General features: G+C 41.9%; 1 protein-coding gene across 2 annotated transcripts; it reads left to right on the top strand.

The window, feature by feature from the left end:
* The first annotated feature begins 1032 nt into the window (after positions 1-1032).
* slc6a2 (solute carrier family 6 member 2) lies at positions 1033-22096 on the top strand. Of its 2 annotated transcripts, XM_037096792.1 has the most exons (15): positions 1033-1224; positions 1656-2123; positions 3524-3655; positions 5769-6006; positions 12326-12464; positions 12727-12861; positions 13534-13637; positions 15077-15201; positions 15302-15414; positions 16649-16777; positions 17432-17531; positions 17958-18058; positions 19209-19376; positions 20151-20222; positions 20326-22096. In XM_037096792.1, exons 2-15 carry the CDS (start codon positions 1835-1837, stop codon positions 20347-20349), a joined length of 1869 nt encoding a protein of 622 aa, XP_036952687.1. In that variant the 5' UTR covers positions 1033-1224; positions 1656-1834; the 3' UTR covers positions 20350-22096. The 2 variants fall into 2 exon arrangements, with proteins under 2 accessions (XP_036952687.1, XP_036952686.1); XM_037096791.1 differs by having other exon boundaries at positions 1033-2123.
* Positions 22097-27633: the final 5537 nt, after the last annotated feature.

The raw sequence follows: 27633 nt of genomic DNA, 5'->3' as shown, positions 1-27633 counted from the left end.
GCCGGTGCAGGTTAGAGGTTCAGTTCCTACTTGTTATTGTCTGTTCTCAGCATGTCACCTACAATATGCACCTGTTTTACATCTGTAAGTCGCGTCTTTTCATCAAACCATGCTACTGTAACATCACTTTGATGTTTTTATTTTATTCATTTGACCTTTATTTAACCAGGACGTTCCCTGAGATTAAAATCTCTGGACGTTAACACAAGACATTGGTCATTCTTGGCTCGAGGTATCTGACAACACAACAAAAAGTGCAAAAGAATCGAACTAATTCAGGAGAAAACAACAGTAATAACACATTATCCTTCCCTGTTACCTGTTCCTTTGCTTTACCATCGCTGCAGTTATTCAATCTTCACAAACAAAATGCCCAAAACCAGCCCTATTAGGGTTTTATAAAACAAGCACTGCAGAGCAAAGAGGACATTCATTGACTTTAATAGGATGAACTGATCAGCCATATCTAATAGAAATCATTGCCACTGGCAAAAGCTGCTGCATAATCGAGTTACACATGGAACACAATGCTTTTACAAGGCTTCTTAGAAAACTGTAATTCAATCTGTTTAGTACAGAGAAGAAACAGATAAAGTCCAAATTAAAACATTAAAAAAAAGTTTTGTTGGAGGCAAAATTCAAGTCGTAAATAAAGCTGAAGGTAAAGTGATCTTACGTCTCTTGTAAAAAAAAAAAAAAAAGAAAGAAAGAAAGAAAGAAAAGAAAATGTTCAGAGCGCCAGTCTGACAAGCAAACACACGATCCGTCTTTTTACTCCGCTCGTGAAAAGCCAAATTACATAAATAAACATTCTTATAAAGTTCACGTCAGTGCTTTCTGAGCAGATTTTTTTTATTGTCGAAAAAAGGTAAAGTGTCATATAATGTTCCCCCCCAAAAAACATGGATTCTTTTTAAAAAAGAAGAAGAAAAAAAAAACTCTTCTGACAAGTCGGAGGCAGACGCACAAGTTTATTGGAACTTGAGCTTGAGCAAAAATGAGCAAAATGCGATCATCCCTAGACGACATCGAACTGGAGAGAAAGTGCTCAATTATAAAATATCACGTGGAAGAGAGAGAGGAAACCGATTTAAAAGCTCGCTTTTTTATATCGTCCCTGCTGAAGAAGGCGAGTCTAGTTGGTTCAGAATGGGCAGTCTTCCCTCAGACGCATCTGGACAACAGCAGCATCGGGCCATGGAGAGGTGTCCCTAGCTTTACCATGTACGGAGGGAAAACCTTTCAGCAGCAGAACTTTAAATTGCTTTAGTAACGGAGATATATTCTAATAATCATTTGTCTTTCTCGTTGTCCTTATGACTAATGTTTTAAGTAGAAGTGCGATTGAGTGCCATGTGTAGCGCGCTACGCGCTCAGTGCGCGCGGTGACGTAAGAGGAATTCGCTGTGAAGTGTCTTTCACTTGACGCCTGCTATTGATCTGCATCCGACTACAGATACAATGTTTTATCCTCATGCTGTGCGGGCATTAGTACCACACAGGCGTAGAGTCTTTGTGCAATAGCGGGAATAATGTCACCTATTCCCGTCCGGCAGCCGTAACCTGTATTCCTCGCCGTGCGTAATTGTACTGAAACTTTACGCACAGACACCAAACGTCTCCAAACTGTCTTGTTTCTCTTTCCTCCTCTCCAGCCCATGTCCGCGGGGGAATCAGCTTTAGTTTCGGTGGAGAGCACTCCCTCCTCCGTTTTTTTGTCAGCGGGATTGCCGTCTTGATCCAAGCGCACCGACTCCAACCATCTGCTCCCCCAGAACACGCAGGGGGCCGTGAGAGCACCGGGCCGGCGTGGGCATCGTACGCACCAGAGAAGATGAATATCCAGGTTATGCCAGAACACAAGCTCTCTTCGGTGGCCCCGCTGAAACAGTGCAATGTGGAGAAAAAAGAAGTAGAACTGATACTGGTGAAGGACCAGAATGGTGTCCAGTACACCAGCTCCTCCATCATTCCTACTCCTGGCCACCGCGCAGGTCCTGCCGGATCCGAGGACCGAGAAACTTGGGGCAAGAAAATAGACTTTCTCCTGTCGGTCATTGGCTTCGCGGTGGACCTGGCCAATGTTTGGAGATTTCCTTACTTGTGCTACAAGAATGGAGGAGGTAAGAACCGTTACTGATTGATTAATGTGCGTACACGGATGCTTAAAAATGTAGAAGATATCAAAAGTTTTCATGGCGCGCTGCCAGAAGTAGAAAATACAAAGCGTGCCAGGTATCCTGCAAGTTGTAGCAATTCCCATTATTGTAGTTTCTTCTTCATTGGTGTCCTGTCCTCTTTTATTTAGAGCTCATGAACGTTATTATTGTTATTTTTTTTTTAACTTTTAAATGTTTCAAATGTCTCAAAAGCGAGTGACAAAGCAAAGCCTACAGAACTGTTACTTTGGATTAGATTTGAGAACAGTTGAGCTGTTCTAATTTTAGCTGCTCTGATCTCCTTTAATTGAGTTTTTAGTGGTCCCAGGTGGATTCATGGGAAGTGCACTGAGCTTTCATGATTAAGGAAATACCTCGTTTCATCAAGGCATTCGCATGGAGAGGGATCCTGGGTAGAACATCTGCTAGAATTTAATGAAAAGCGACAGTGTCCCCTGCCATTCATAGCTCGGATCCACGATTCATTGAATAAAAAGTGTTTGAAAAAAGCAGATTGTGTTTTGAAGAATCAAGAACAACAGGTTGTCTTAAACAGTGTTCTTTCTTTTTAAAATATGTTTCTGTTTTCCTTCCAAATGTTTCTCTAAATTTGACAAAATCTAAATCATTATTTTAAAAATTGCTTAAATGTTGATTTAAATGATGATTCATGGAATATTTTGGCGTCTACTTGCAAATGAAATCAGTATCTCCCCAGTCTGGTTTGAAATGTACTTTGAGCTTTATTTGCCTGAAACTTTGAAGATCAGCATGTGAGCTCAGGTTTACCAGGTAAGTCTGAATAGAGGAGCAGCTGAAACTGCTTTCAAGTCTGTTGAACACTGAAGCTGCACAGCAGCAGGGGGAGAAAAGAAGTACAGCGGTACAGGTACAGGTACAGGTACAGGTACAGGTACAGGTTTTACCTGCCACACTCGTGACAACTGAGTGCTCACCAGAAGGTTTGCCCCGTCCTCTGTTTGCCTCCGCGTCCATTCATGTGGTCAAAATCAACATGTTGTGCTTGGTGCCCCCCCCTCAAAGGGTCAAACCCCCACCACCGGCCTGTCGATCACACTGGCCTTCAGCAAAATGTATTCATCGATAAAGAGAACGTGTCGCCTGTGTTGGATAATGTCAAGGAAAAAAAAAAACTCAATTATGAAGGGTCATTTCATTGTTGATGGATGTGCGGCTCAGCGTGAAAATTGTTATATCCAACAATGTCAAGACCCCCCCAACCACTTTCTCCTTTTTCTATTTTGAATTTTCCATAATGAGGATCTGTTCTACAATATCCAAGCACATATATAAGTCATTAACTGAAAAGGTGCAGCATGAAATATAATTGTCTCTCTTTGCAGGTGCTTTTTTGATCCCCTACATCCTTTTCTTGGTCATCGCGGGGATGCCATTGTTCTACATGGAACTTGCCTTGGGCCAGTACAACCGTGAAGGGGCAGCTACAGTTTGGAAAATATGCCCCGTCTTTAAAGGTGAGCTTTAACACAAACGAACACGAGTACGCACACACTTGAACCTGGCCGTCTGTTTACTTCAACCTCTCCTGCTCCTCTCTGCTTCACTCCGGTGTCTTGCCCTTTCCATTTCGTCTTTTTGTTCTCGTCCTTTCCACCTCGTAGGCTGACAACTAATCTCTCTGTCGCATTGTCCTCCAACTCTGTTTCACCTCTCTGTATATTTTGATCTCTCTCCGTTTGTCCTCGCAACCTTACACTCGTGAACTGTGTTTTTACAAATGTCGATTTCAAATGAAACAAAACCAAACAAGCGGGGTGTGCCAGGACATGCCAAGGAGTTCAACTTTAAACTGAAGCTTACATAAAATGTTGTTTTTTTCTTTTGCCCCTGTGACATGGACTTAACCCTAAATCCAAACCCTGAAAAAGTTTGTAAACTGTTACGACCTTTACTTATTATTTTTGCAGATCATCGGGAAAAGGAGATCTAACAACATTAATTAGTGAGATTACAGCCCAGAATGAACCCTAACCCTAACCCAGTTTATATGGATGCATACATGTAGGTATTAGGGAACAATGTCTGAAGTTAATTTGGAATCACACTACATTGTTCTGACCAGACTTTAACCTCAGATTCACCCCTCTCGACAATCTGAGGAGAAATCTGCTCTGGGAGCTTGTTTAAGGTCGGCTCAGATCATCTGGTATTGTACGAGGTTTCACAGCTCCAGTCTTAAATCTCCCAAACTGCTCACACGTTCATTGGGGCCGCCCCCGATAAATATCAGACGTCTTCGGTGTCCAGGATTTCAAATCTGGATGACCACAATTGTCTTTATATCGGTACTTTCACAATCATCAGCCAATGAGAGCGATGTTCCACAGCAGCTGAGGGCGTGGCCGAGCGACGGTGAACGACCCAACAACCCATCCCAAGCCCTTGAGGCTAACGCTCGGCTAGCATTCTACTGTCAGTCAGTCTCGCTGAATAATATACAAACAGTGCGGACCGCGTCACCCCAGACAGCTCATTATTTCCAGACCAAATTCTTTTGCTGTTTCTGCTTTTCTTTTCTTTTCTTTTCTTTTTTTCCCACTGCAAAGTTTCAACGCAGCTACAGCAGGTTGTTGCACCGCCGTCTCCAGTTTGTTTACATCTGCTCCCCCGTGGAGCCACATCAGAGGGATCATGTAGGATGCTGCAGTGCCTCCTCTGGCATGGTAATCTTAGAATATGCTGTAGTGTGTTATTTTCAAATGTTGTTTGAGATTAGAGAAGAACAGCTGTTCATATTCTCCGTACGTGCGTGACACAACCCGATTTCACAATCGGTTCGGATCCTGGGTCGCAATCAGCGGCATTACCAATATATCTGGAGCTGCATTCAAGACTTGACTTCATCTTGGTTTGAAGTCTCTTTTGCAACAGGTTAAACATCTGACGCAGGATGTTTCAAACACTGTCAGATAAGTAACTCCGTCTGCACTACTGAATCAGCACCAGTCACTGCTTATGTTGGCCTCGGCGCCGAGGAGGGTTTGTTTTGTTTTCCGTCCTAGGTGATGGGTTTATGGCTTCTCTGTTTTCATGCGAGGACATCAGATTCCAGAGGAGACAAAACAACTCATCCATGAAAATGTACCTCTCCAGTAAACCAGCCAAATAATGGAAGAAAGCATTAACAAACGGGGACGGGAAGGGGGGACACGTGTGAACGTTATATTAAGATTTTGAAAGGTTTGACAACTGGACAGCTAAGGGGAAGATATGTGTCAAGGCGATGATGAGACAGTGACAGGGACTGATAACATGTTTGCAAAGTAAACAAGACATCAGTGAGGCGCAAAAATGACAACCGCTAATTAAATCAGCAATTTACAAAATTGCACTCAGGAGATTTCATCTTTAAAGGTGTACTGTATAACACAGCTAATGGTGGGAGGCATTCTTAGGGAACAAGATTTAATAACATCATTATGGCTTCACCCTTGAGATCTGTTTCTGCCATCTGTGATTTGTAGGTTTGGGTTATACATGTATTTATTTTTATCCACACATGGATTTGTAAGCGTATCTGCTCAGTAATATTTCTTCCTCCTCACTAATCAACTCTGTGCTCCTCAGGCGTGGGCTACACAGTGATTCTCATCGCCCTCTATGTCGGCTTCTACTACAACGTCATCATCGCCTGGTCCCTCTACTACCTGTTCTCCTCCATGACCAGCGAGCTGCCGTGGCTCAGGTGTGACAACTACTGGAACAGTCCCAACTGCACCGACCCCAAAGCCATCAACGGCTCCATCATCGGCAACGGGACGTCTTACGCCAAGTACAAGATCACCCCGGCGGCAGAGTACTACGAGTGAGTCGACTCTGAAATTCAATATAATTAGCTTACCAGGGAGTGACCAGTGTAGATCTGTGACTTGAGGAAAAATGCAAAAGGGACATAATAATCTACGACCATGACCATTCAAGAATTTAAAGTTTCTAGAATCTCAATTATTATATTAAGGCTGAATCTATTCTGAGATCGTCCTGAAAACCAAAAGTCACGCTTTTTGGCAAATGTCAGAATGCAGCGATCTTCAGTTCTGTTCTGCTAATAGATGCGACTCAAGATTTTCTTTGCCTCAAATCCTCAAAGCTTTGGTCTGCATGTAGCTGCTATCTTCATAAGATTATCTGTGTTTGCCGTTTTGTTGAGTGTTTAATGTGAGTGTTTGTTTTACTGGGGCGCCTGATAAAAAAAATAACAAACAGCCGAGTCAGTCGACCAACTACAGTCCAACCGACAACAAACAGCATCACGTGGAAGTGATGCATTCTTCTTTTGGGAGTGTTTTGTCTGAATATGAGCCCACTATGTAAATTAGTTTTTAAAAAAAACAACATAAAAACAAGTGAACCATTATCCATGTGAAGAGGTCGACTGGTCACTGAAACTCCCTGAGTAGACGAGGACTCCCGAAATTACCGCGTCATAACTGTTTGTGCTATAAAAAGTTCAAATGCACGCTTTGAAGTGCACAAAAAAAGCTCCATCTGTTTATACTTCAAAGACAGCCAGCTCTTCCCTAGCCTCTGTGAAGACCGACTGTGCAGCCCGGAGGAAGTCTGTGAAGTGACTTGGACGGTACGAGGGAGACATGCTAAGCGTGACGCACAAGAATACACGGCGCGACGCAACCCAGCGAATAATCGAGCCCCGTAAAAAAAGTTCCACTCCTATTCTGTATAGTGCTGGATGTTTATTTAATCGGTATCCCTGGATGTTTTTAAAACTTCCAGGAACCCCTCAAACTTGATACATTATAAAACAGTAGTATGTTTAAGTCAGCGTTCACATGAAAGCCCCGGGCTTGTGAATTACTACAGTCCTTCAGAAAAAGGTGATGCAATGTTGCTGGAGGAGTAGACATGGTCCATAAAATCAGAAGGGAAGTTATGTATATTGCAGGTGGACTATCAGAGCTCCAAATAAAGTTTAAAAAAAAAAATAAATGTGTAGATGTGCACCGACGCAACTGAATACAATATGATGCTTTGAGACGGATCTTGCAAAGAGGCTGTGCTCTGTAGGGGACAATAAATCCTCCTGCATACAGATAGCTTTGAGCACAGGAGCGATGCCAAGGCACAGCATGAGAGAACGAGGCCAACTGAGTCAATATTTCTCTTGCTTCACCTCCTTACAATCTTCTACATCCACAAACTCAAGCTACCCTGAGTGCAGTTTGCAGCGAGATTCAACAGGGAGACGTACCTATATTGTATAATTGAACATTCTCTCAGACTAGCTGCTTGAGTTTGGACTCAGTCGTCGAGCTGAATACCACAGACAATAACACCATTAAGCTTTTTGAGCTTGGTCATTACCTAAGACAAATTACTGATATTCCACACAACCATACTGTGTTTTTCGTTTACAGTGATACAGACTCATCATGTTTCAGGTAGTAAGCCTCAGAAAACGTTGGAGAGGATGTAATTTTCTCTGTTTTTATTAATGCGCACGGAGCATAATGAGACCCAAAACAGGACCAATAAGGTGTGGCGACGAATAAGTGAGGAGGTTAGCCTGCGGGTAAGGACTGCTTGCCACAGGAAGGTCTGTTTTTAGGTGAAAGGGGCTTTGCAAGGAGAGACAAAAATGTTCTGACCCGGAAACAAGAGATTTGGGCATTTCTCTGTGATTAATTAGATAACAAGTGCAAGCTCAAGGGATCAAAAGAACCTCCTCGATGTTAACGAGGCAAATGTCAGCATCACGTCACTCGGCAGAATGAAGCTGCACCGACGCCTGATGGTATAGAGATCATGGAACAGTTGGGATTTCACAGAATTTTTAAGCCTCAGCAGAAGTGCTAGTCAGATGCTTTGGAAACTTTCCAGCCTCCACACCTCACTTACAGGAGGCAAATTGGGAAGATTGTGTCCAAAATGTCTCTGTAACCTCAAAACAGCACAAACACACATATGAACAAGTTGTTTTTGAGCATAACCGGGCCGTCGAAACACAAACCAGGCACTGGCCTCGCTGCTTGCAGGCGTAATCAGTCGAGAAGACATCAATGTCAGAGACTGAACGCTTTTTGGGAGCAGGAGAAAAAATATATATATATATATTTAAATTAGCTTGAAAGCATGTTTTAGTTTTACTCATTCAGAAGTGACACAGAGCATAAAGTTTGATAAAAGATAAAACAACAGATGAACTTCAAGATGATCAACTAAAATTTAGACTTACATTGTAAAGAATGGGATCAGCGACAGCACCAGCTTGTTTCATTAGCAAGCACACACACACACACACACACACATACACACACACACACACACACACTTCTTTAGATCAAGCCTGAGGTGACCACATTTGATTTTATGTCAAGGATAACTAGACTTGATAAATTGCCCTCATTTAAACCAAAAGATCTAATTCTCCAGACGCTCGAGAAGATTGCTTTCACTTCAATCTCACACGTAATTTAACATGTTTGTTGAAAGAGTTGCTTTTGAAATAACAAGGACACAATCATTTGTAATTAAGTACATAATGTCGGAATTAGATAGAATCCCTTCAGCTGTATTTTGATCCTCGGCTCTCCGGGCCGTTTCACTGATGTAGTCTTCACATGCCCTGTTTCTCGTTCTGTAACCAACACTAAGACCCGCGCTGCAAGCAGTGGTGTGCCAGCCTCGAGTATACAGAGTCCTGCTAATGGCAACATCGAGTGTTAGGATAGCAACATAACCAGCTCGCTCAGTGACGATAAGAGTAAATGTGTTTAGAGTAACTGGGCCAAGGGGACTTGGATTGATGTTAGAGGGTGCATTTACTGGAAGTGCACTATCAGTGCTATCAGAATTACAAGGAGGCCTCGGGGCATTACAACACAACACCAACACGAGGTGTCCGGATCAGAGCACGGACTCGACATTTTTGCTATCTGCTTCCCCAAAGACCGCAAGGCTTTGAATTTATTATCAGTCAAAGTTAGCTAAATGTTAAAGTGGAGCGTCACAGATCCTTATAGTCCCAGAGGATTCCTAAGTCTGAACAAACTTCAAACTTTCGTGTTCTTATGTCCGTCTGTCGTGTAAGCAACGTGAGTATCAGATCCAAATCCAGTTCCGTTGTTTATCAACCCGTGGCATCACCGCCGACTTCACTGAATCTTTCGTGAGGAAATGATAAATGCAAGAACAGAGAGTGCTTTTCAATGTTTTCACTCAAGAATACTGATATCCAGATGAAATACAACCCGTTCCTGCGGTCCTGAGTTTACGCTCCATCGGGGGAGTTGTGCAGATAGATATTCCCCTCGTCTGTTAGAAGCTGCAGGCGACCAAATAACTCTTCTCCCAACAACACTGTTGTCAGGGACTTTAATCCTGTTTTTAGCAGAATGTGTTCAGTTAGCATGTGTAATGATTCCTGGAAATAAAAATGTTATATTATGCTCAAACAGTTCTGGTCTCTCTACTATATCAGCTCAGTGAAGAGTGAGTAGAGTGGTGTGTAAATGCAGCATTAGCTGGCGTATGCTGCCCTCTATTGGCTACACACAAATGCAGGATAACTATGGAAGAAATTGTAAAATATCGATACAGTAATCACAGTTTTGGGGGGGAGAGTGCTACCCTACAATAACCTTGATATGAACCTTAATATTTACAACATAATTGGTTGAATCCTAAAGAGTATTTAAGCAAAATAAAACAACCACACACTCACAAAAAAATACACTCTGACTAGCGGCGCCTCTTGGTCTCTAGTGCTAGCTTAAGATATTGCTACCTGTTAGCTGGATTAGTGTTTTAGCAATGACTACAGTGTTTGGGACACAACTACATACCTGTTAATGTCTATAGTAAATCCCACCCTGTCCAGAGTCACTTCAGCACCACACAACCAGCCAGACTGATACTGGCCTCACAGACCAGTGGCAAGATTGTTCAAGTCCATCGCCGCCTTCGCTAGTAGTCCAAGTCGAGTCAGAAAACAGGGGTTGTATGAACTTTTGGAGAGACATCCAACACAATTAAAACATCACATGGATCCATGTTTGCCCATCATGAGTCTCCATTGGACAGACAGATCTTTGTCACTGCAGAAGGCCTCGTGAATACACTGTTTTCCAGCGTTGATTATGCCTTGGAACAGCCTCATCCGGCATATCACGAATGTTAGTAGCACAAAAAGTTTATTTAAGTGATTCAAGTTGATACCAATTCAAAATGGAAACCATGAGCTGCTGACCACAACCAATAATATCACTTTTATTCAACACAAATGAGCAATAAAGTAATATAAAGTATTTTTTAAGTTGTTGATGTAACACTTCAACCAGAATTGGTATTTTTCCCTCGTGATACCAGTGTCACTCAAACAACACTCATATTTTTTGCTATGGAAGAGACATCATGGTACTTTTTGACTACAGGGTCTCTTCCAGCAACACTGACAGGTTTTATTTCTTCACCTGCCTTTCTGACCACTTTTGTCCCCGCTGTGTATCTTCTGTCTCCCCCCCCAAACAGTAACTCTCAAACAAAGATGATAATTCGTGTTAGTGTCCAATCTTAAGGATGCTTTAGATGCAGTGGGAGCACAGAAGTCGTTAGTCCTTGATTGAGTTCTTCCGTTTCCTGGGACTCTTAAAAAAGGTCACGGGCCCATACGTCACAGAGTGAGGTGAAGTGATTTATAACAGTTTCATGTCCGTGCGTTAAGTATGGAGCTACAGTCAGGATGTTTCTTATTAACCCATATAAGTAAAAAGTATTGAGGCACCAGAAAACTACGGGCCTGAAAATCTACGTACTGTTTTAAAACTGTCTAAATGACACAAAGTAGCTTGCCTCTTTAACCGCACATAAAAAGAAATGTAAAAAATGGCAGTGTGATTTTAGAGGGAGCTATAACAAACAGGCTAACAGGGGGTTTAAGATGTTGTTTGACTGTCTAACGAGTTTGGAGATAAAGGCAAGCCAACTTTATTTATAGTGGACTATTCAGATACAAGACAAGTGAAAAATAAAAAACAGGACATTAGGACAACAGTAAAATTGCATTTAAGACAATTAAAACAGAGGCAAGCAAATAAAGAGAGAGTGGAAGAAAATATACCTCTTCTAGGCAAAGCTGATGCTCCAGCACCAAGGAATAGTTCCAGCACATCACTGGCTTGTTACCCCCCCAAAACTCCACGTTTCAGTTCATGCGTTAGTGTGGGTATGTTTTTACTCTGGATGGAACCGGGCCATCCCCCTCCTTCAGGTCCAGCAGCTCTGTCCCTTCCGTGTAGCGCTGAGGTAGATATCAATCTCTTCACAATCTCTGACAGGAAGCAAATAAGCCTGTTTCCAAAATATTCTCACTATGTATCAAATCTGCTTTTTCTGGTCCCCTTCGACTGAGAAGTCACACTATACAGTTACCACATGGTCCACATACTGACAAGCGTCTGTCCTCGGGAATTTTATGTTATGAATCCCATTAACTTTTCCGTGCTCCACAAATGTAAACTGAGGTTTGACGCTGCACTTCCTTCGTCACATAGCCTGAAAACACATTCAAAGAATGAGCTCGCAGCTGGGAACAATATTTAGATAGGGATGGAAGAGACACCATTTGTCTCTCTTTGTTTTATTATGTCATGATTAAACACTTGACAGTAACTGTTTGGCTAGAGGACAATGGTGGATAGCGGAACAATACCAGAGGTCTTTCACTGACGGTTTCAAAGTGTTTTGTGTTCAGCCGGGAGAAAGAGAGATTATAATTAACTCACTTTAAAAAGCCAGTCGACAGATGGCTGTGTGATCAAGATTAAAAAAAGAGATGGATGCCTTTACTGTAAGGAGAGAGAATTAATCGTCATTAGTGGTGAACTCATTTGTTGGAAGTCCTTTAATTGAATACTTTGGCCAGAGGTTATCTGTAGTGACAGTTGGAGATGCCGTCTGAAGGTGGAGAGCTGCAGTTCATGTCCCATGTTCACCTCAGGCGGTGTGGGCTGATTTGTTTAGGCTACAGAATCCGGGTGGGCCCGTTCGACAAAAAAAACATTCATTGTTGAGATGTAGCCGAAAAAACATGCCGTACCATAGAAGAGTTACAAGGGAAATGGACGGGATCATACGATATATATGTTTTTCTTTGTGTCCTTCTGCAGACGGGGTGTGTTACATCTTCATGAGAGCAGGGGTATCCACGACCTGGGCCCGCCTCGCTGGGACTTGACCCTGTGCCTGGTCGTGGTGGTCTTCATACTCTATTTCAGCCTGTGGAAAGGTGTCAAGTCCTCAGGGAAGGTACAGACTCGGGCCACAAGACAACAGCTGTTCTTTCTACATCTAAAAAAAAAAAAATGAGAACCTGAATCATTTTGCGCCAACTGTGTGTGCAGCTGTGTTTCTGAGCCATTTTGCAGAGTCGGACAGGAAATGTGGTGGAGTTGGATTTGTTTGCTTAAAGTATGTTCAATGGTTCAATGGAACTGGGCAAAAAGGTGTAATACTTTTTTTTTTTTTTCTTCTTTCCCCTTCCATCCGTTGGCTCTGTGTGTCTATTCAGGTGGTGTACATCACTGCTACCATGCCCTACGTGGTCCTCTTTGTTTTGCTGATCCGAGGCATAACTCTGCCGGGGTCCATGGACGGCATCAGGGCCTACCTCCACATCGACTTCAAGCGGCTCAACAATCTAGAGGTCAGGGGCGGTGCACGTCGGTCTCAACCCATCCGTGGGTGTTGGAGAGATTTCGAATGGGTTCACTGTGTGATAACTAAAGTCGTGATTCTTGCTTTGAGAGTTCGATCGACAACGGTCGACATCTGGTTTTGTGTTTATCGCATGACTTTCAGTGCTATCCCTTCATCTGAGGGTTCACGAGTAACACTTACATCAGCATCGACGTGGATTGAAAAAAACCTTCTCACTGTAATTTAGTGGCTGGAGTAGCTCTTGCTCTGGGGGTTTAAATGCTTGATATGGTGCCTCCCGTACTGAATGTATATACATGAATGAGTGTACCCTATGCACGCATACATCAGATACAATCTTCCACTGGCTGAGCGGATGTATACACGTGAGGGTTGAGCAAAAGTTCAGTTGTTTTGCGGAGTTGTTTGTGGCACCTATGGGAAGAATTCATTTACATGTTTTGCAAACCAGAGCCAGGCATTCATGGCTGATAAGAAGTGGACCAGTACATAGTATGTTATGTGTTTCTCAAAGAAAGCCATACAGCTTGTCCTGCATAATGGAGGTCTGCATTGACATTCAAGCCATCCCAGTCTCTGTCTGTGCCTTTTAGCCTTAAAGCATGTCTGCATTTAAGGAATTTCAAATTCTCTCTTGTTGTCTCTATTCTTGCTGTAGGTGTGGATTGATGCTGCCACGCAGATATTCTACTCACTAGGAGCAGGATTTGGGGTGCTCATTGCATTTGCCAGTTACAACAAATTCGACAACAACTGCTACAGGTAAGACCTTGCGCCAATTTTTTGTGTTTTCTTAAGTCCAAAAACAAGCCCAAAGCGACACAACATCCGGCTGGTTTTATGCATTCTGCCGTCTCCAGCATGTAACTGGATCACGGAGCAGCACAGGTGATGCTAATCTGCTCAGCTAACCCCAATGGCCAGGTGTTAGCAGGACAGATAAAGTGCAGGCCAGGAAGGGGATGCCAGATAATAGCCAAAGGCTGTATGTTTGTCACAGTGCTGCTCTCCTTCACAAAAAGCAGGCACGAGGCCGTGAGCTCGGCTTATCTTTTTCCACATTAATAGGTTGCAGTGGTCCTGTAAGAGACAGATGCTGCTGGCAAAACAGCAGTTTAGCATATCATGCTGGTAAAAAAAAAAACAAAAAAACAAAATACTTCACCACCCAGCAGACAAAACATGTTTTTCTGGAGCTGGGTTCAAGTCAAGTACATTGTCTCCCAAGAGTTTACAGTGTACAGTGCAGAGTGACATCACAGATTTCTCCAAGTGGAATCAGTTCAGTTCTGTATGTTAGAAGAGTTATGGTCCCGTCCTCTCTCGCTTCCTCCTCTTTCTTCATCCCTAAACAGGGCCTCACGACTTCTTCCTCTGTCATATCCCATTTAGAGGTGTGTGGACTGCTGGCAGGTGGGATTTGCATTATGCCCTTACTGACAAATGAAAAAGTTGAACTGGGTGAAAGGCAGCAGCCCCAGAAGAGACACTGGTGTCAGAAGAAACAAGCACTTAACAGACTTTTGTTTGAATACCAACACAGATAGAGGAAACATCTATTAGAAGCAATGTGTCTTCAATCACACCTCAGGAAAACATCATCCCAGACAGCAGGAAAAAAAAAAACGTTTAGTGGGTTTAACTATTCTTCTTTGACTGGTGGAAAACTGGCAAAGCAATCAGAAAAGTTAAAGGTGATGAAGCAGCACTGTTACGTCTTCTAGTTTATGTTAGATATATTTTAGAAATGTAGTTCCAAAATAAAAAAATATTGAAATGAGTCATAAAAAAGTTATATTTTTGAGTAAATCAGATTTAGATTCAAATTAAATATAGTTTTGAAATCTGATACAATACAATGACAATGACAATACACTGTCAATATACTTTCTGTATGTAATTGGTTTGAAATATTGACGCAGCATCTGCATGTGAATGAGCGTGTGTGCGATCACCTGATCGACCAGACTGAAGGTAAATTAGAAAATTAAAAATCGGAGGGAGGGGAATGACCGACCAAACCACCAGTTAGGAGCAGAGAACAAAAGCTTCTCATTAACCCCAAATGTTCCTTGCAAACACAGCGTTTGGCTGAAGATCAAGTCATGAGTAACACATGGCCCCATTTTGACTGTAAATTTGCAGGACGAAAGAATAACACCGGCTTAATGTCTCTTGTTTTTGTTGCTGTGTGTCTCCAGGGATGCTCTCCTGACCAGCACTGTGAACTGCGTCACCAGCTTCTTCTCAGGGTTTGCCATCTTCTCCGTGCTCGGTTACATGGCTTACAAGCACGGGGTGAAAATAGAAGATGTGGCAACAGAGGGTAAGTTCTGGTGATGCAGATACAAACCATATGTTAAAAGAAACATGTGCAACATTTGGTCAGGCATGACATCTTTGTGCATGTTTCTGTGTGTGTGCAGGGGCAGGATTGGTGTTCATCATCTACCCGGAGGCAATTTCCACACTGCCTGGCTCAACATTTTGGGCCATTGTGTTCTTCATCATGTTACTGACTCTTGGCATTGACAGCGCGGTGAGTTTCCAGTGAACACTGCATCAGAATCGTTTCTTAGCATGTTTGTTTTACCTGTACCTTTAACATGCATGTACAGTTCAGAGCACCCCATCAGAATAGTGATGATACCCATGTGTCTTGTTAGATAGCTTAGCTGATTTTCCCCATTAAACCTGACATTTGTTGGAGAATAATGATCACCAAGTTAATCTCTGAAGAATGACACTTTTTTCCTCCCAGAGCACCGATTCGCTTTAAACGATTATCCCCTGAACAATTAGTTCGCTACGACCTGGAAATAACACAGCGGATTGTCTTCTAAATCAGGCCCACTGAATAAATGTCAACTGTGACGTATTTAATTCCTTTGGTTGTAAAAATGTAATAAGAGTAAAGTCATGAAGAGTGAACAAATGTCTCAGTGTGGTCAGAGTTTAAGTGACTGTAAACTGTCCGCTGCAACAAAAACTTCCTTCTTTAACTTTTGAACGGCTGACAGTAATTTAACTAAACTGCCCAGTGACTCACTCAGACACGAACTAAACACAGGATGGTGGAATGGTCAAAGGAGACGTCCCCAGTGACTTTAAAAAATGTGTTAAGTGGATCAGATCAAGATCATGTCAGTAGTACAGTGTTATGCTGTAACGTACTCAGTGTGTGATTCATACTCTATTTCTAACTTTTTAACTTAGTTATTAAGCTTATGTCCATACAGGATATTGGCTATAGGATACAGTATTCCTTTTAATTGGGTACACTCCTGAGGTTTGGGTTTACCGTTTGGTAAAAGTGAGAAAAGGGGAGGAAAAAAGCACGTTCCTCATCCGACCCGACACACCTGAAGCAGACGCACGAGTGTCTTCTACCTCCGTATCGTTTGAACTTGTCAAAGCACAAAGTGCATCCTAATTTTGTTCATCTTGTTTAATTGTGTCTTCTGCTTCCGCTGGTGCTTTGGTTGTTTAATGGCGGTAGGAAAATGGCTTTTAACACCACTCACTGGGTTGTGGGAGTGTGGATCGGAACACTTGTACTCTTAAACACTGATATACGCTCTCACCATAGAGTGACAGTCAGACGTATTCCACGTATGACAACCAAAGTGAGACACCGTACCGTGATGCCTCTGGATGAATACATGGTTGCACAGCCCTACAGCATACAAATATTACAATTCATATCTACATATATACCTTTTCTTTCAGTGGTGAGAGTGATTTCTGAGTGTCTCTCTCTCTGTGTCCTATAGATGGGCGGCATGGAGGCAGTCATCACAGGCCTGACAGACGACTTCAAGATCCTCAAAAGAAACAGGAAACTCTTCACTTTCGCCACGGCCTTTGGGACGTTCCTGGTTGCCCTGCTCTGCATTACTAATGTCAGTGTCTACACTTGTGTGCTTTTCCACTTTAATGATAAAAACAAATACTTCAAATTGATGATATAACCAAGTATGAATGGCCTGTGGTGTCACAAAATGATGCCACTGCCGCGTGGAAGGAAGTAATCAAGTCTCAAGATGTTATGTCGAAAAAAAAATCTGCTTGCAAATCTGAAATGATCAAAACGCTTCGGCATCACACACTGCTACTGATTTGAATTAGTTAAAGCTGTATCGCGGAAGCAAATTATTGATTTTCTATGCAGTCCATACTTCTTTCACATGGTGGTATCAGCACAGAGAATACATTTTTACAGATTACTCGACAGACCTTTGCAGACAGAAAATCATTATGTCACCGATTCACATGGTTTCTTCCCTTAATCAAATCAATGAGGTTATTGAGAAAGTGAAAGACGCCATTCTCACACTAGTTCTCCCCCGATACAAGGTACGGACTGTACCGCTCAGGATACAAATCAAACGTTTAATTTACCAAACTTCTAGTACACTTGGTAACTCTTGGTGACCCATGAGAGGCTCGATTATGTTCAGCGATCACTGCTTATTGACTGCTTCCTCATCCTCCGAGATGAAGACAGGCAGACACTCACACACTCTCTCCCCTCTGTCTCTTTTTCCTCTCTGCAGGGTGGCATCTACGTGCTGACCCTGTTAGATAAGTACGCAGCCGGGACTTCTATACTGTTCGGTGTGTTGATCGAGGCCATTGGAGTGTCCTGGTTTTATGGTATGAAATTCTCCAGTATTATATATATATATATGTATATGTATATATTTTTTTAACATTTTGATCACTGTCTTATTCTACTACATAATTACATTAGCTAGAAAGAAAAAAAAAGTGTAAGATAAAACTGAAACAGCACAAGTCCTAAGATTGCTTGGAGACCCTCAGAAGGGAAGGGGGAAAACGGGTTCATTTCAAGACGGGTGGGCTAATTGCGCAGCGGCAGCAAGTGAAAAAGGTAAATATGGAAAACAGCATGGTAGCGTCTTAATGAGATTATAAATCAAAAAAGTCACATGACAAGTGATGTCAGCTATGAGGGCGTAGGCCATCATGTCTGCATACTTTGCTCTCTGTCTACACTGATTTAATGTTGACTGTGTGTAACGTTGCTCCCCTCAGTAACCTTAGCTGTGCTCACTCCAGGTGTGGACCGCTTCAGCGACGACATCCAGCGAATGATGGGCTTCAGGCCAGGACTTTACTGGAGGCTGTGCTGGAAATTTGTCAGCCCTGTCTTTCTGCTGGTGAGAGGATTTTAAAAAAGACAACGACACTGAAATGGTCACAGTGGGCTGAATGTCCTCAACAGGCTTTTAATGTTTCAAGCGGTCAGTAATTAAACTGGTTTAATGATTGATACCTTCAAGTTACTGTCATTCAGAAATGTCTGCGAGCTAGCAAAGGTATGACTCATTCTTACAGGTGGAAAACATGTTGTGTGTGTCAGTGATACAGTGCTCAGCAACTCAGTTCTGGGATTTAACCTAGAATATGATTTTCAGAGGACCAAGACTGCTGCCAACTAAAGATTTTCTAGTCTTTACATGTTTATATTAAAATATTTGAATAATTATTTTTGCAGGAATAAGCAAGCCGCCTGTTAATGACAGTGCTAAGGACAAAAGCAGTAAAATGTGTTTGAATGTGTCTGACCAACTGGTGAGGAGACTGAACACTTTACTAACACAAGTACTGCGCTCAGCACCCTTCAGTATAAAGCAATCAAGATTCAATCATCAGTGCCGGAGCTTCTGGCTTGTACCCAGAGGGAAAGTGGGTTCAGGAAGGACAGTTTTGAACCTCAGTGCAACTCCTGGCTAGTTCCTTCCTGGCAAATAACACAATGTATGAAATGAGAAGCGTGCGGTTCCACGTGTGGAGTCAGTGCATGGCGGCATCCACTTGCGTAAAAAGCCACGTGCTTCCTCTCATACAAACAGCTGTCTGCACCCTCATCTGGAACAAAAAAAAAACCTGTGGGAGTTTCAAGGGCTAGAAAGCAGGAGAATGAGACCTTGAGAGAACGAGAGAAACAGACAAATGTAAAAATAAATGACCATTCTTACAGATATATTTTGGTACATAGGGTGTTGCCAAAATGTGCTTTAACAGGATACGCTGCCAACTAAACGGAGTGCAACAATTATAGAATCCGTTCCGTTAAGTGAGCTTTTTTATCACGCTCCACTGTGCACGTAACATAGGAGATGAGGAAGGCGACTGCAGAAACAGTGAGACGACACCCTGCAGATTATATTCCACCTCGACTCGCTGTTTTTCTTGTAGCATCCGGATGTTCACTTAAAACATTACCACCACCAATGCGAATAGAAGTACCGCTCCTCATTTGTCGGTTTTCCGTTTTGTCCCTCTCTTTCTTTCTCTCCATCACAGTTCGTGGTGATAGCGAGTACTCTGACATCATCCAGCCTGAAGTACGACGAGTACGTCTTCCCTTACTGGTCTAACTTCGTCGGCTGGGGTATAGCCATGTCCTCCATGCTGTTTGTGCCTGCCTACGCCATATATAAATTCCTCAGCCTACCAGGATCATTTAAAGAGGTCGGTATCCAAACCTGTTTGTCTTACAAGGTTAAAACTCATCAAGGTGCTTTCAAAATGACTTGGTGTTCATCAAAGATGCTACACACTTACAACTTGTCCTGTTACAAATAAATGAGGCTCTCACACAGCATGCAAACTGACATTGTATAACAGTAGCTAGATGTAAGCACTGGTATACGGTACAACTGTTTATCTTTCAAACAAAGACCGAAAGCGGAAATCTTTGTGAGTGAAATTTCCTCTCTGGAGCTGTGAGAACACATTCAGATAAAATGATCGCTTGAAAGAATCGAGGATTTATGATGGTAATCATCAAAAAAGCACCCAGAGAACCATTTTCATCCCTCAGCAGTCAGCCGGTGTCAGCTTCGCTCTGCCGTAACAGTTCCCACATCACATTGGCATTTCCCGTTTGTACTCGAGGCTGAAGATCCTTCTCAGGTTCTCAGGCCACGTCTTCTTCCTGAAATCTCCTGTCAGCGCCTATCAAGTTTTGGCGGTCTCATCCACATAACGATATAATGAGCAAACGTAACTTGAGGTTCTTGAAAAGGATTCCTCACAGGCTCCAAAAAGCATATTTTGTCAGAGATAATGTCTTGTGTTAGATTTGATGGCACTCTCTGTCACATCTCAAGTATTTTGTCGACTCTCTCTGGCTCCTCTTTGACTGTGAAGCTGTGAAAAAGTAATTTAGGCAGGCGAGCATTTACAAATCAAAACAGAGATAAAAGTTATGAAGATTAGTTTTTTTTTTGTTTGTTTTTACAGAGGATAGGATATTGCATCACCCCAGAACATGAACATCATTTGGTGGCTGAAGGAAATGTGCGGCAGTTTAAGGTCAGTGTTCGTTCGCTCTGGATAACGCATGTGTCATTTGTGAAGTGACTCGTGCGCGACTTGCTGCTGATACAGCGGTTGTGACATTGTTTTTGCTTTCCAGCTCAAACATTGGTTAGCCATCTGATGACAAACACGCAGGACTCCCTCATCCAACCCGTCTGGAGTTCTAGTGCGCCACCAGTGGTCGGACGGACACGGACAGCAACAGGCTCCAAACCCGCTCTGCGCCGCCTCCCTTCTTCTTCTCCCTGTGCATTTACTAGCCAACGTCTTTGCTGTCAACAGTAACTTCAAGCACTTTGATTTCAGAGCCACGTCTCTTAATATTTCAATACCATCCTACAGCTTCAGCTCATAAGGGAAGGACACCCCATGGGGAAAATGTAACTATTGTTCCTCCATGGTAATCATAATGTCTTTTATATACTATTTTAAGTGATCATGACTTTGGCCATGATTTTTGTTTTATGTGAGTCTGTGTGACTATTATGTCCTGGAAGGGATGGAAAGGAAAATTACAGCAAAAACAACCCCATCTCCCTGTGTGCTACTCCACAGGGGACCAAAATATTTCAACAACTATTACGATAAATTATTATTACAAAGTCTGTGTTCTTTCGTTGTCCTGTTTGCAGAGTTGCTTATCTGTGTCAGTGCCTTATCAAGCGAGACACGACATGTTTCTTACAGTCTGTACAGGAAGGGAAAAAAAAGAAAAAAAAAACTGTGTTGACTCAGGAACCGACTAAATCAAACCACAGTTTGTGGATGGCAATCTCTCGATTCGACCAAGTCCTTTGTTATTCAAGTCAAAGAGCTGGAGGTCAAGAGCGCGTCAAGGTCACAAGGCTCCTTAGCAGAGAGAAAACAAGGCCTGATATAATGCTTTCGTGTCACATTCTGTTACAGTAAAGGGAATAACGCATGCATCATTGCAAAGCTTTAACACAAATGAAGACGGAGGGCTGGTCAGCGCCTGGCTGCTTACTGAAGGTGAAGAGCTCGCTCAAACTAAAAGGCTGTTGGTGTCTGTTACAAACAGTTTTGTATTATTGTTTTGTGGCTGTAACCTGTGTCTTTTCCTCCAAAGAGACAGTGAAACAAAGAGCGAGACAGTGTGTGTGTGTGTGTGTGTGTGTGTGTGTGTGTGTGTATTGGGATTTTGTCACCAACCATACGGAATGACGTTAATCTACGGTAGACGGAGGAGTGATGACAGTCAGAGGCCTCTTTCACTGCACCGTATATCAACCATTATGTTAAATGCATGAAAGCAACCTTTTTTTTTTTTTTAATTTGTGATGTTACACTTTTTTATCATCACCATAGAAGTGCCAATATTTTCCTCTGGGAATGTTTTTGATTATCTTGTTCTGTTTCACTTTTTATCTTTTTATTTATTGGAATTGAAAAGTTGAATTTTAACCTTGACTCGTAAGAGACCCCCTTGCTGAAAGAGGAATAAAGCCACAGAGAAAAGAAAAAAAATCAAATATATGTGGAATATATAAGAAGATATAAAAATATATAAATATATTCTTTTGTTATATCTAATCTTGTATTTATCAAATTGTTTATAACAAAACGTGAATGTAAAGTATTTTAAACGTAACTGTCCACAGTCATAACATGGTGTTTGATGTATAGCTAAGATGAACTATTTAGAAAAAGATTATTCTTCAATGTAACCCTGGGATACTTTGTCACATTATGGATGTGAACAAATGCAACCCTCGCTTTCCTGGACTATGTTTACAAAAAATACTGTGTACAATACCAATGTCCTGTTGAACGTGAGTGACAACTATCTATGAAGAAGTCTGACGTATACACAAGATGATAATAAAGAATTTCTTCTACACACACTTGAAGACCAATTGCTCAGATTTTTGTTTTTAGAAACTCATGTGTGAGATCCTCTTGACTAGCTGTTTAGTTTTACTGCTGACTGAGGAGCTTCTCTTGGCGACTGACTGCACCTTTCCACAGTTTCTCCCTTTGTCAGCCTGCTGGCACTCTGGTCCTCACTGTCCATTATTTGCACCTTTGCTCACTAAGCTGCTATTGTTCATGATCCTCTGCTGCACACAGGCCAGTTTTCCACTCTCACCAATTGCTCTACTAGAAGGAGACATGATTTCTGAAAAGCTGTGCAACATATCTGTTATCATAGCATTATCTGCAACACTTGTGTTATACTTTCTTGACTGGTTAAAGGTCGATCTTTATGTATGCTGCACACTTAATGCAGTGTAAGATGTGAACATTTGGGCTGTTCCTTTTGATCTTCAAAAAAAAAATATCCAAATGTTTCACCAACGGTTTAATGATTTACATTTTGGTCTCCGACATACTGTCTGAGGAATAAAGAAATATTGTTGGCACATAAAGTGAATTGCAGGGGGAGAATTTATCTTCATTCAGAGCACTAATGGTAACTTCTTGGGGGATCTCTGACATCTCTGTAAATCCAGAGCAGGAGAATTAAAACGGGAGTAAAATAACCTGGATTTTATCTAAACAACTTAGGGGAAAGGCCAGAGATAACCCAAAACTATGTAAAGCCAGTGTAATGCCTGTGCCACTCCGACTATTTCCTCCCCCCAATAAGCACTCCATCATCTGTAGATAAGGCGAGGCTGGGTGTTGGCACGGTGGCGAAGTGGTTGTCTCACAGCAAGAAGTTCCTGGTACGTGTTTTGTTTCTGTATATATTTGAGTAACCCTGACAGATCTCACAGTCAGATGTCACTGATATATGCTCCACACGAACCTGCAAAGGATCAGCTCGAAACATAATGAAGGGGTTGTGGTAGAGCAGGAGGCTTTTACTAAGGGAGTGAACTGCCTAGTGCCGACTGACCTTCACTCAAAATAATGTAGGACAGTGCAAGAATACCTTTAAGGAATTCCTTAACTCAATCAATAGATTGCTCTGTAGAGTAAGCATGGTTGGAGGACATAGGAAACCTTGCCCATTTACCTTGCAGAGGCAATGAGCTGGCAGTAGGTGAGGTTCATGCTGAGATGCTGAAGGCTCTGGACATTGTTGGGCTGTCTTAGGCGACACATGGTTTCATCTACAAGGTTGCAAGGAAGTTGGGGGCAGCGCCTGCAGACTGAAAGATGGAGTGATGGTTTCCATGTTTTGCCCTCTAATTAGAGGAGTAGATTTCATATATCATCTGGCCTAGGAAGATCGTGGGATCTACCAAGAAGCCCTGGAGGATAAGGCTAAGAAAAAAAAAAGTCTGAGCCACAACCTCAACCCTGATGAGTGTCAGGTGGCTGGATGTACAAAACTGTAAAGTGAGATTATTAAAAATGTCCTGAAATTACTGACTAGTACAAATAACTGTTACCGTAACTTTAACCCTAACTGTTACAGTCATTCATCATCATTCATTCAGCCAATTGAATTGTTTCATCTATTAAAGCCGATGTCCATTTCCTGTTAGCTGGAGCAGAGAACAGGCTAGGCTTAAAAAACAAACCAAGATCGTGTTCATAGGGAAAAAAGAGACACAAGTACAGCCGCTCTTACAGCCTATGATTGCTAATAGGGTTGTCAAAGTGAAAACCAAGAAGAGGAAAAACAGTGATGAATCCAAAGTAAAGCACTTGCTGTTCTCAGTTCAAGCTGTTTAGCAAAACTAGCAATAAAGGCAGATGGGGATCCACAGTGTGATTATGTTCACATTGGCTCTGCAGCAGCATTTTTAAGCAAAGGATATAAAGCCAGGAGAGTTTTAATGGGGACAAGATCTCTGCAAACTGGAAATAACATGGTTTCATTGGGTAAGGGGACAAAGTTTTCTTCTTAAGAACCACTTTCTGAACACTTCCACAGTAAATAATCACAACTTTGATCTGTTGTTTTGAAGTATGGCCTGAATAGACTGCCTTTTCTATCTAATATCCGCTTCTCAATGCCTCCAGTTCAACCTTAATGCAACAAAAAGGTCAAAACCACAAACTTTCATTGAATTTGTTTAGCCAATAAAAGTCAAGACCGACCTCTATAGACTGCTTCTTAATTGGCGGCTCTGTGCAGCACTAATGTTATTGGGGCACAGGAGAGCCATTCTCTAATGTGCCTCTTCAGACTGAGGACTTGTTCTATACTCATAATCCAATTGCAAGGGAATAATCCATGTGACTGAGCGGTAAAACCTTTTGTGGTTGGCAGGAACACTTCACGGAGCGAAACCTGACACAGGGGGAGCAGTAAAGGTGCTGTTGTGGAAAGAACCTCTGTTAGAAGAGAGTTATACCTGAAGTGTTACTGGGGATACAGTGAAAGAAAACCATTTTATCATATGCTTACAAAAGTCTGATGAGACACAACGCTCCCACCGTTGGTCTTACTTCCTTAATAAGATTTAGTCTGACAACAGAATGTACAATTACAAACTCATGTCCCAGAGAGGCAGGATTCACATCACAAGAGTTGATTGATGAGACAATGTTAAATGATCTGTTGTTGCAACGAAAAAGAAAAGTGCCTCTTTGGCCAATCTAAGCCCAATGGAATGGAGTAAAATTGAGGAAAAGGGAGTTGATTATCTCCCTGATATGTTGGAGGTATGCAGCTCTTCATCTAACATCCCCACCTTGTTTCCAGAGACCGTAAAATATTCAAAATTAATTTGCTGCTATTAAATGCGAAAAATGACCTTTGTCTTGTTTTGAAGTCCCAGTTTGTTGAACGGTAACACATTTCATTTCCTGTGACTACTTCATAATTAAAGTCAACTGCTTTTAAAGTGATGCTGCAGCAGCAGGAAATGTTTGATTTGCATTAGCAGTAGATTAATACAGCACTCCTGAGATAGTTATCGTCTAATCGATAACAATGGTGTTGTCGTGAGTTTATCAACCAATGGAAAAATGATGTCATCGTGGCATCCCTTCAGATTTCCATGATCGTGTCCCACAAGATCTGCATACTGTATATACAGCACTATGATTTAAGTGCTGTTTCTTGTTTGCATCTGTTGTGTATACAGCTTGAAGTAAACATCACAGATCCATTTAATATTGCTGATACGTTGCAGATTGATGGTGTCGGGGTGAGGGTTACAGGGTTTTCAAATCCTACGCTTCTGGTTGGGTTACCAGAAAATGTCAGACATCAGTGCTTCTCTTTGTTATGGAAAATATTGTTTTTCTTGTTAAATGTGCAGGAAACTCAATGAGCAATGAGTTTTTCCACTATGATGTCCAACTGCGACAACAACTGCAATGCTTGAAGGTTTAACAAAAACACGGGTGGCTACTCTGGCATGTGACCGTTCTCATGTGTTGATTAATGCTGGTTTGCCGGATGGATGTTAAAATGTTTTCGTTTCTGGATGCCAAATTTTAATTATTAATTTCAACACAGCAACAGCGTGCAAAACTTCTATAATCCTCTGCAGTTAAGAGGTGAGAAGAAGTCACATTCAGCTCTTCCTTTTTTTTCAAATTTGGTGTAACCAACTTGGACACTGGGCAACCACAGAGCGGCTGTGGGCATGGCATGATGGCCAGCATTCCTCACAGACAGGAAACTCCTCTCCTCCCACGGGCACACTCTGTGGATGACGTGTATCCTGTTTATTTCTTGGGCCACCCCTACAGCTGTGAACACCGCAAAGAATCTGGACCGAGTCCAAAATAGCCTCCACGAGAATCAGGGAACTGTAAAGACCATGTGAACCTTTCCTCCCCGTTCGTGGTTTTCAGTCCATCTTTATTAATCTATAGTAGCAAAGATTTCCATAAAAAGTTGCGCCTGTTTCCTGTCTCCCAGGCAAAAACAGACACAAATCTAATAAATGCCAAAGTCTGATTGATTCCCCGATAAGATATGATTACATATGGGCCACAGTTTCTCAGAACTCTTTGTACACATTTCTGACCCTGGTCATTCAACCTGGACAGTGACACATGAGTGTGTAGTTTCTTGGAAAAACAAAACGTCTACTTTGTGGTAAAGCAGTATTTCATAAAGAAGTATATGAAGCTGGTTAATCAATAAGCTGTGGCCTTTCCACTGTGTGAGTGTATCCTAAAACTAAGACAAATATTGTTTTTTTTTCCAGCCAAACATAAAAGCTAAACTTAACATCACACTGTTGAATGTTGTTGTTTTTTTTAATAATGGTCTTAAATTGTTGTATTGTGGCTTTTAAGGTCATCACCATCTGTAGTACTCCCAGATTTATGTGTGAAAGGTCTATAGTCTGTTCACATGGAGAAGAACATGCGTTGGTGCATATGCAGACTTAAAAAAAAAAAAAAAAAAAAAAAGCACAGCCCCATGCACTGTGCACACACACACACGCACACACACTTCCACTGCAGACCACAAAATCAGATAGAAATCCTTCTGGGAGGTTTACTGTGAGGTTCACATTTAAAAATAGACATAATGCTGCGTTTAAAAAAAAATGTGTTTACAACACAAACTGGAAAATCACTTAAACTGAGGCACATGTTGAAATACCAGTCTGCATACAGACAGTGTCCACAACACTGTACGTTCATTATCACACTACATGCTTGTGTTTTTTTGTGTGAGAAGTGAACATGTAGGCTGATGGATTTCTATGAACTGTGAATACTTCAAATGACATTTCGTCATAGATATCACAGTATAAATTATGCAAATGAGGACAAAGAAAAATCAGGTAGCTTCAGATAGTTTTTAGACTAGCCTACAACTACAACTACAACAAAGTGACACAGATATATTCATTCAAATCCGAATATAACAAATTAACTTTATAAAGGATTCTCAAGCAATTTTAATACGTTACTTAGCAAATGTAGTTACACTGCTTAGTACTGGTGGAACTTAACACAGCGTATTTATGAAGTGAATTAGCTCGTGCAACCAAAAGCTAGAGGAGCCTTCTCATGTGGATATTTGATTTATATGTTCAGGTAGAGCTGCTGTGGTTGTATGCTTTACCTTCATTTCTACTGTCTTTTCTACTGTTTAATCTCAAGTATGGCACTGTGAGGCACAGAGCAAGGAGATAAATGTCTGTCATTTCTTTCATGAATCAGACTAAATTTTCGGATTTCCTATTTTGAATCTAAAAACTAAAAATCAAATTAAATCAGTTTTATTTACATAGACAATCATATTTGCTTCATTTACAAACTGCACAGTGAACAACATCTTCTGTCTTCAGACCCTGGAGCTGAGTGAGGGGCGGGGAGCTACAGAGGAGGGATCCTTCTAACAGGACAAACAATATAACAGATATAAGGAGATAGTTAAACAAAGGAGAGCAGGAGCCAGGAGAGGTACATGTTCCCAGGGAGCTTGTGGTCCGTTAGTGGGCAGCCTGAATGAAAAGAGAGGAGGAGGAGGAGGAGAGGTGGAGGAGGAGGAGGGGGAGGAGGAGGAAGATGC

The sequence above is a fragment of the Acanthopagrus latus genome, chromosome 4, assembly GCF_904848185.1.
Source record: "Acanthopagrus latus isolate v.2019 chromosome 4, fAcaLat1.1, whole genome shotgun sequence".
Taxonomy (NCBI): domain Eukaryota; kingdom Metazoa; phylum Chordata; class Actinopteri; order Spariformes; family Sparidae; genus Acanthopagrus; species Acanthopagrus latus.
This window is presented reverse-complemented; position numbering and strand designations above follow the sequence as displayed.

What these genes read in the sequence shown, in the direction of transcription:
- slc6a2 (XM_037096792.1), top strand. Translation starts at nt 1,835, where the DNA reads ATGAATATCCAGGTTATGCCAGAACACAAGCTCTCTTCGGTGGCCCCG. An exon ending in GTGCTACAAGAATGGAGGAG is followed by an intron (nt 2,124 to 3,523) that starts GTAAGAACCGTT and finishes CTCTCTTTGCAG; the next exon opens with GTGCTTTTTTGATCCCCTAC. An exon ending in CCCTGCTCTGCATTACTAAT is followed by an intron (nt 16,778 to 17,431) that starts GTCAGTGTCTAC and finishes TCCTCTCTGCAG; the next exon opens with GGTGGCATCTACGTGCTGAC.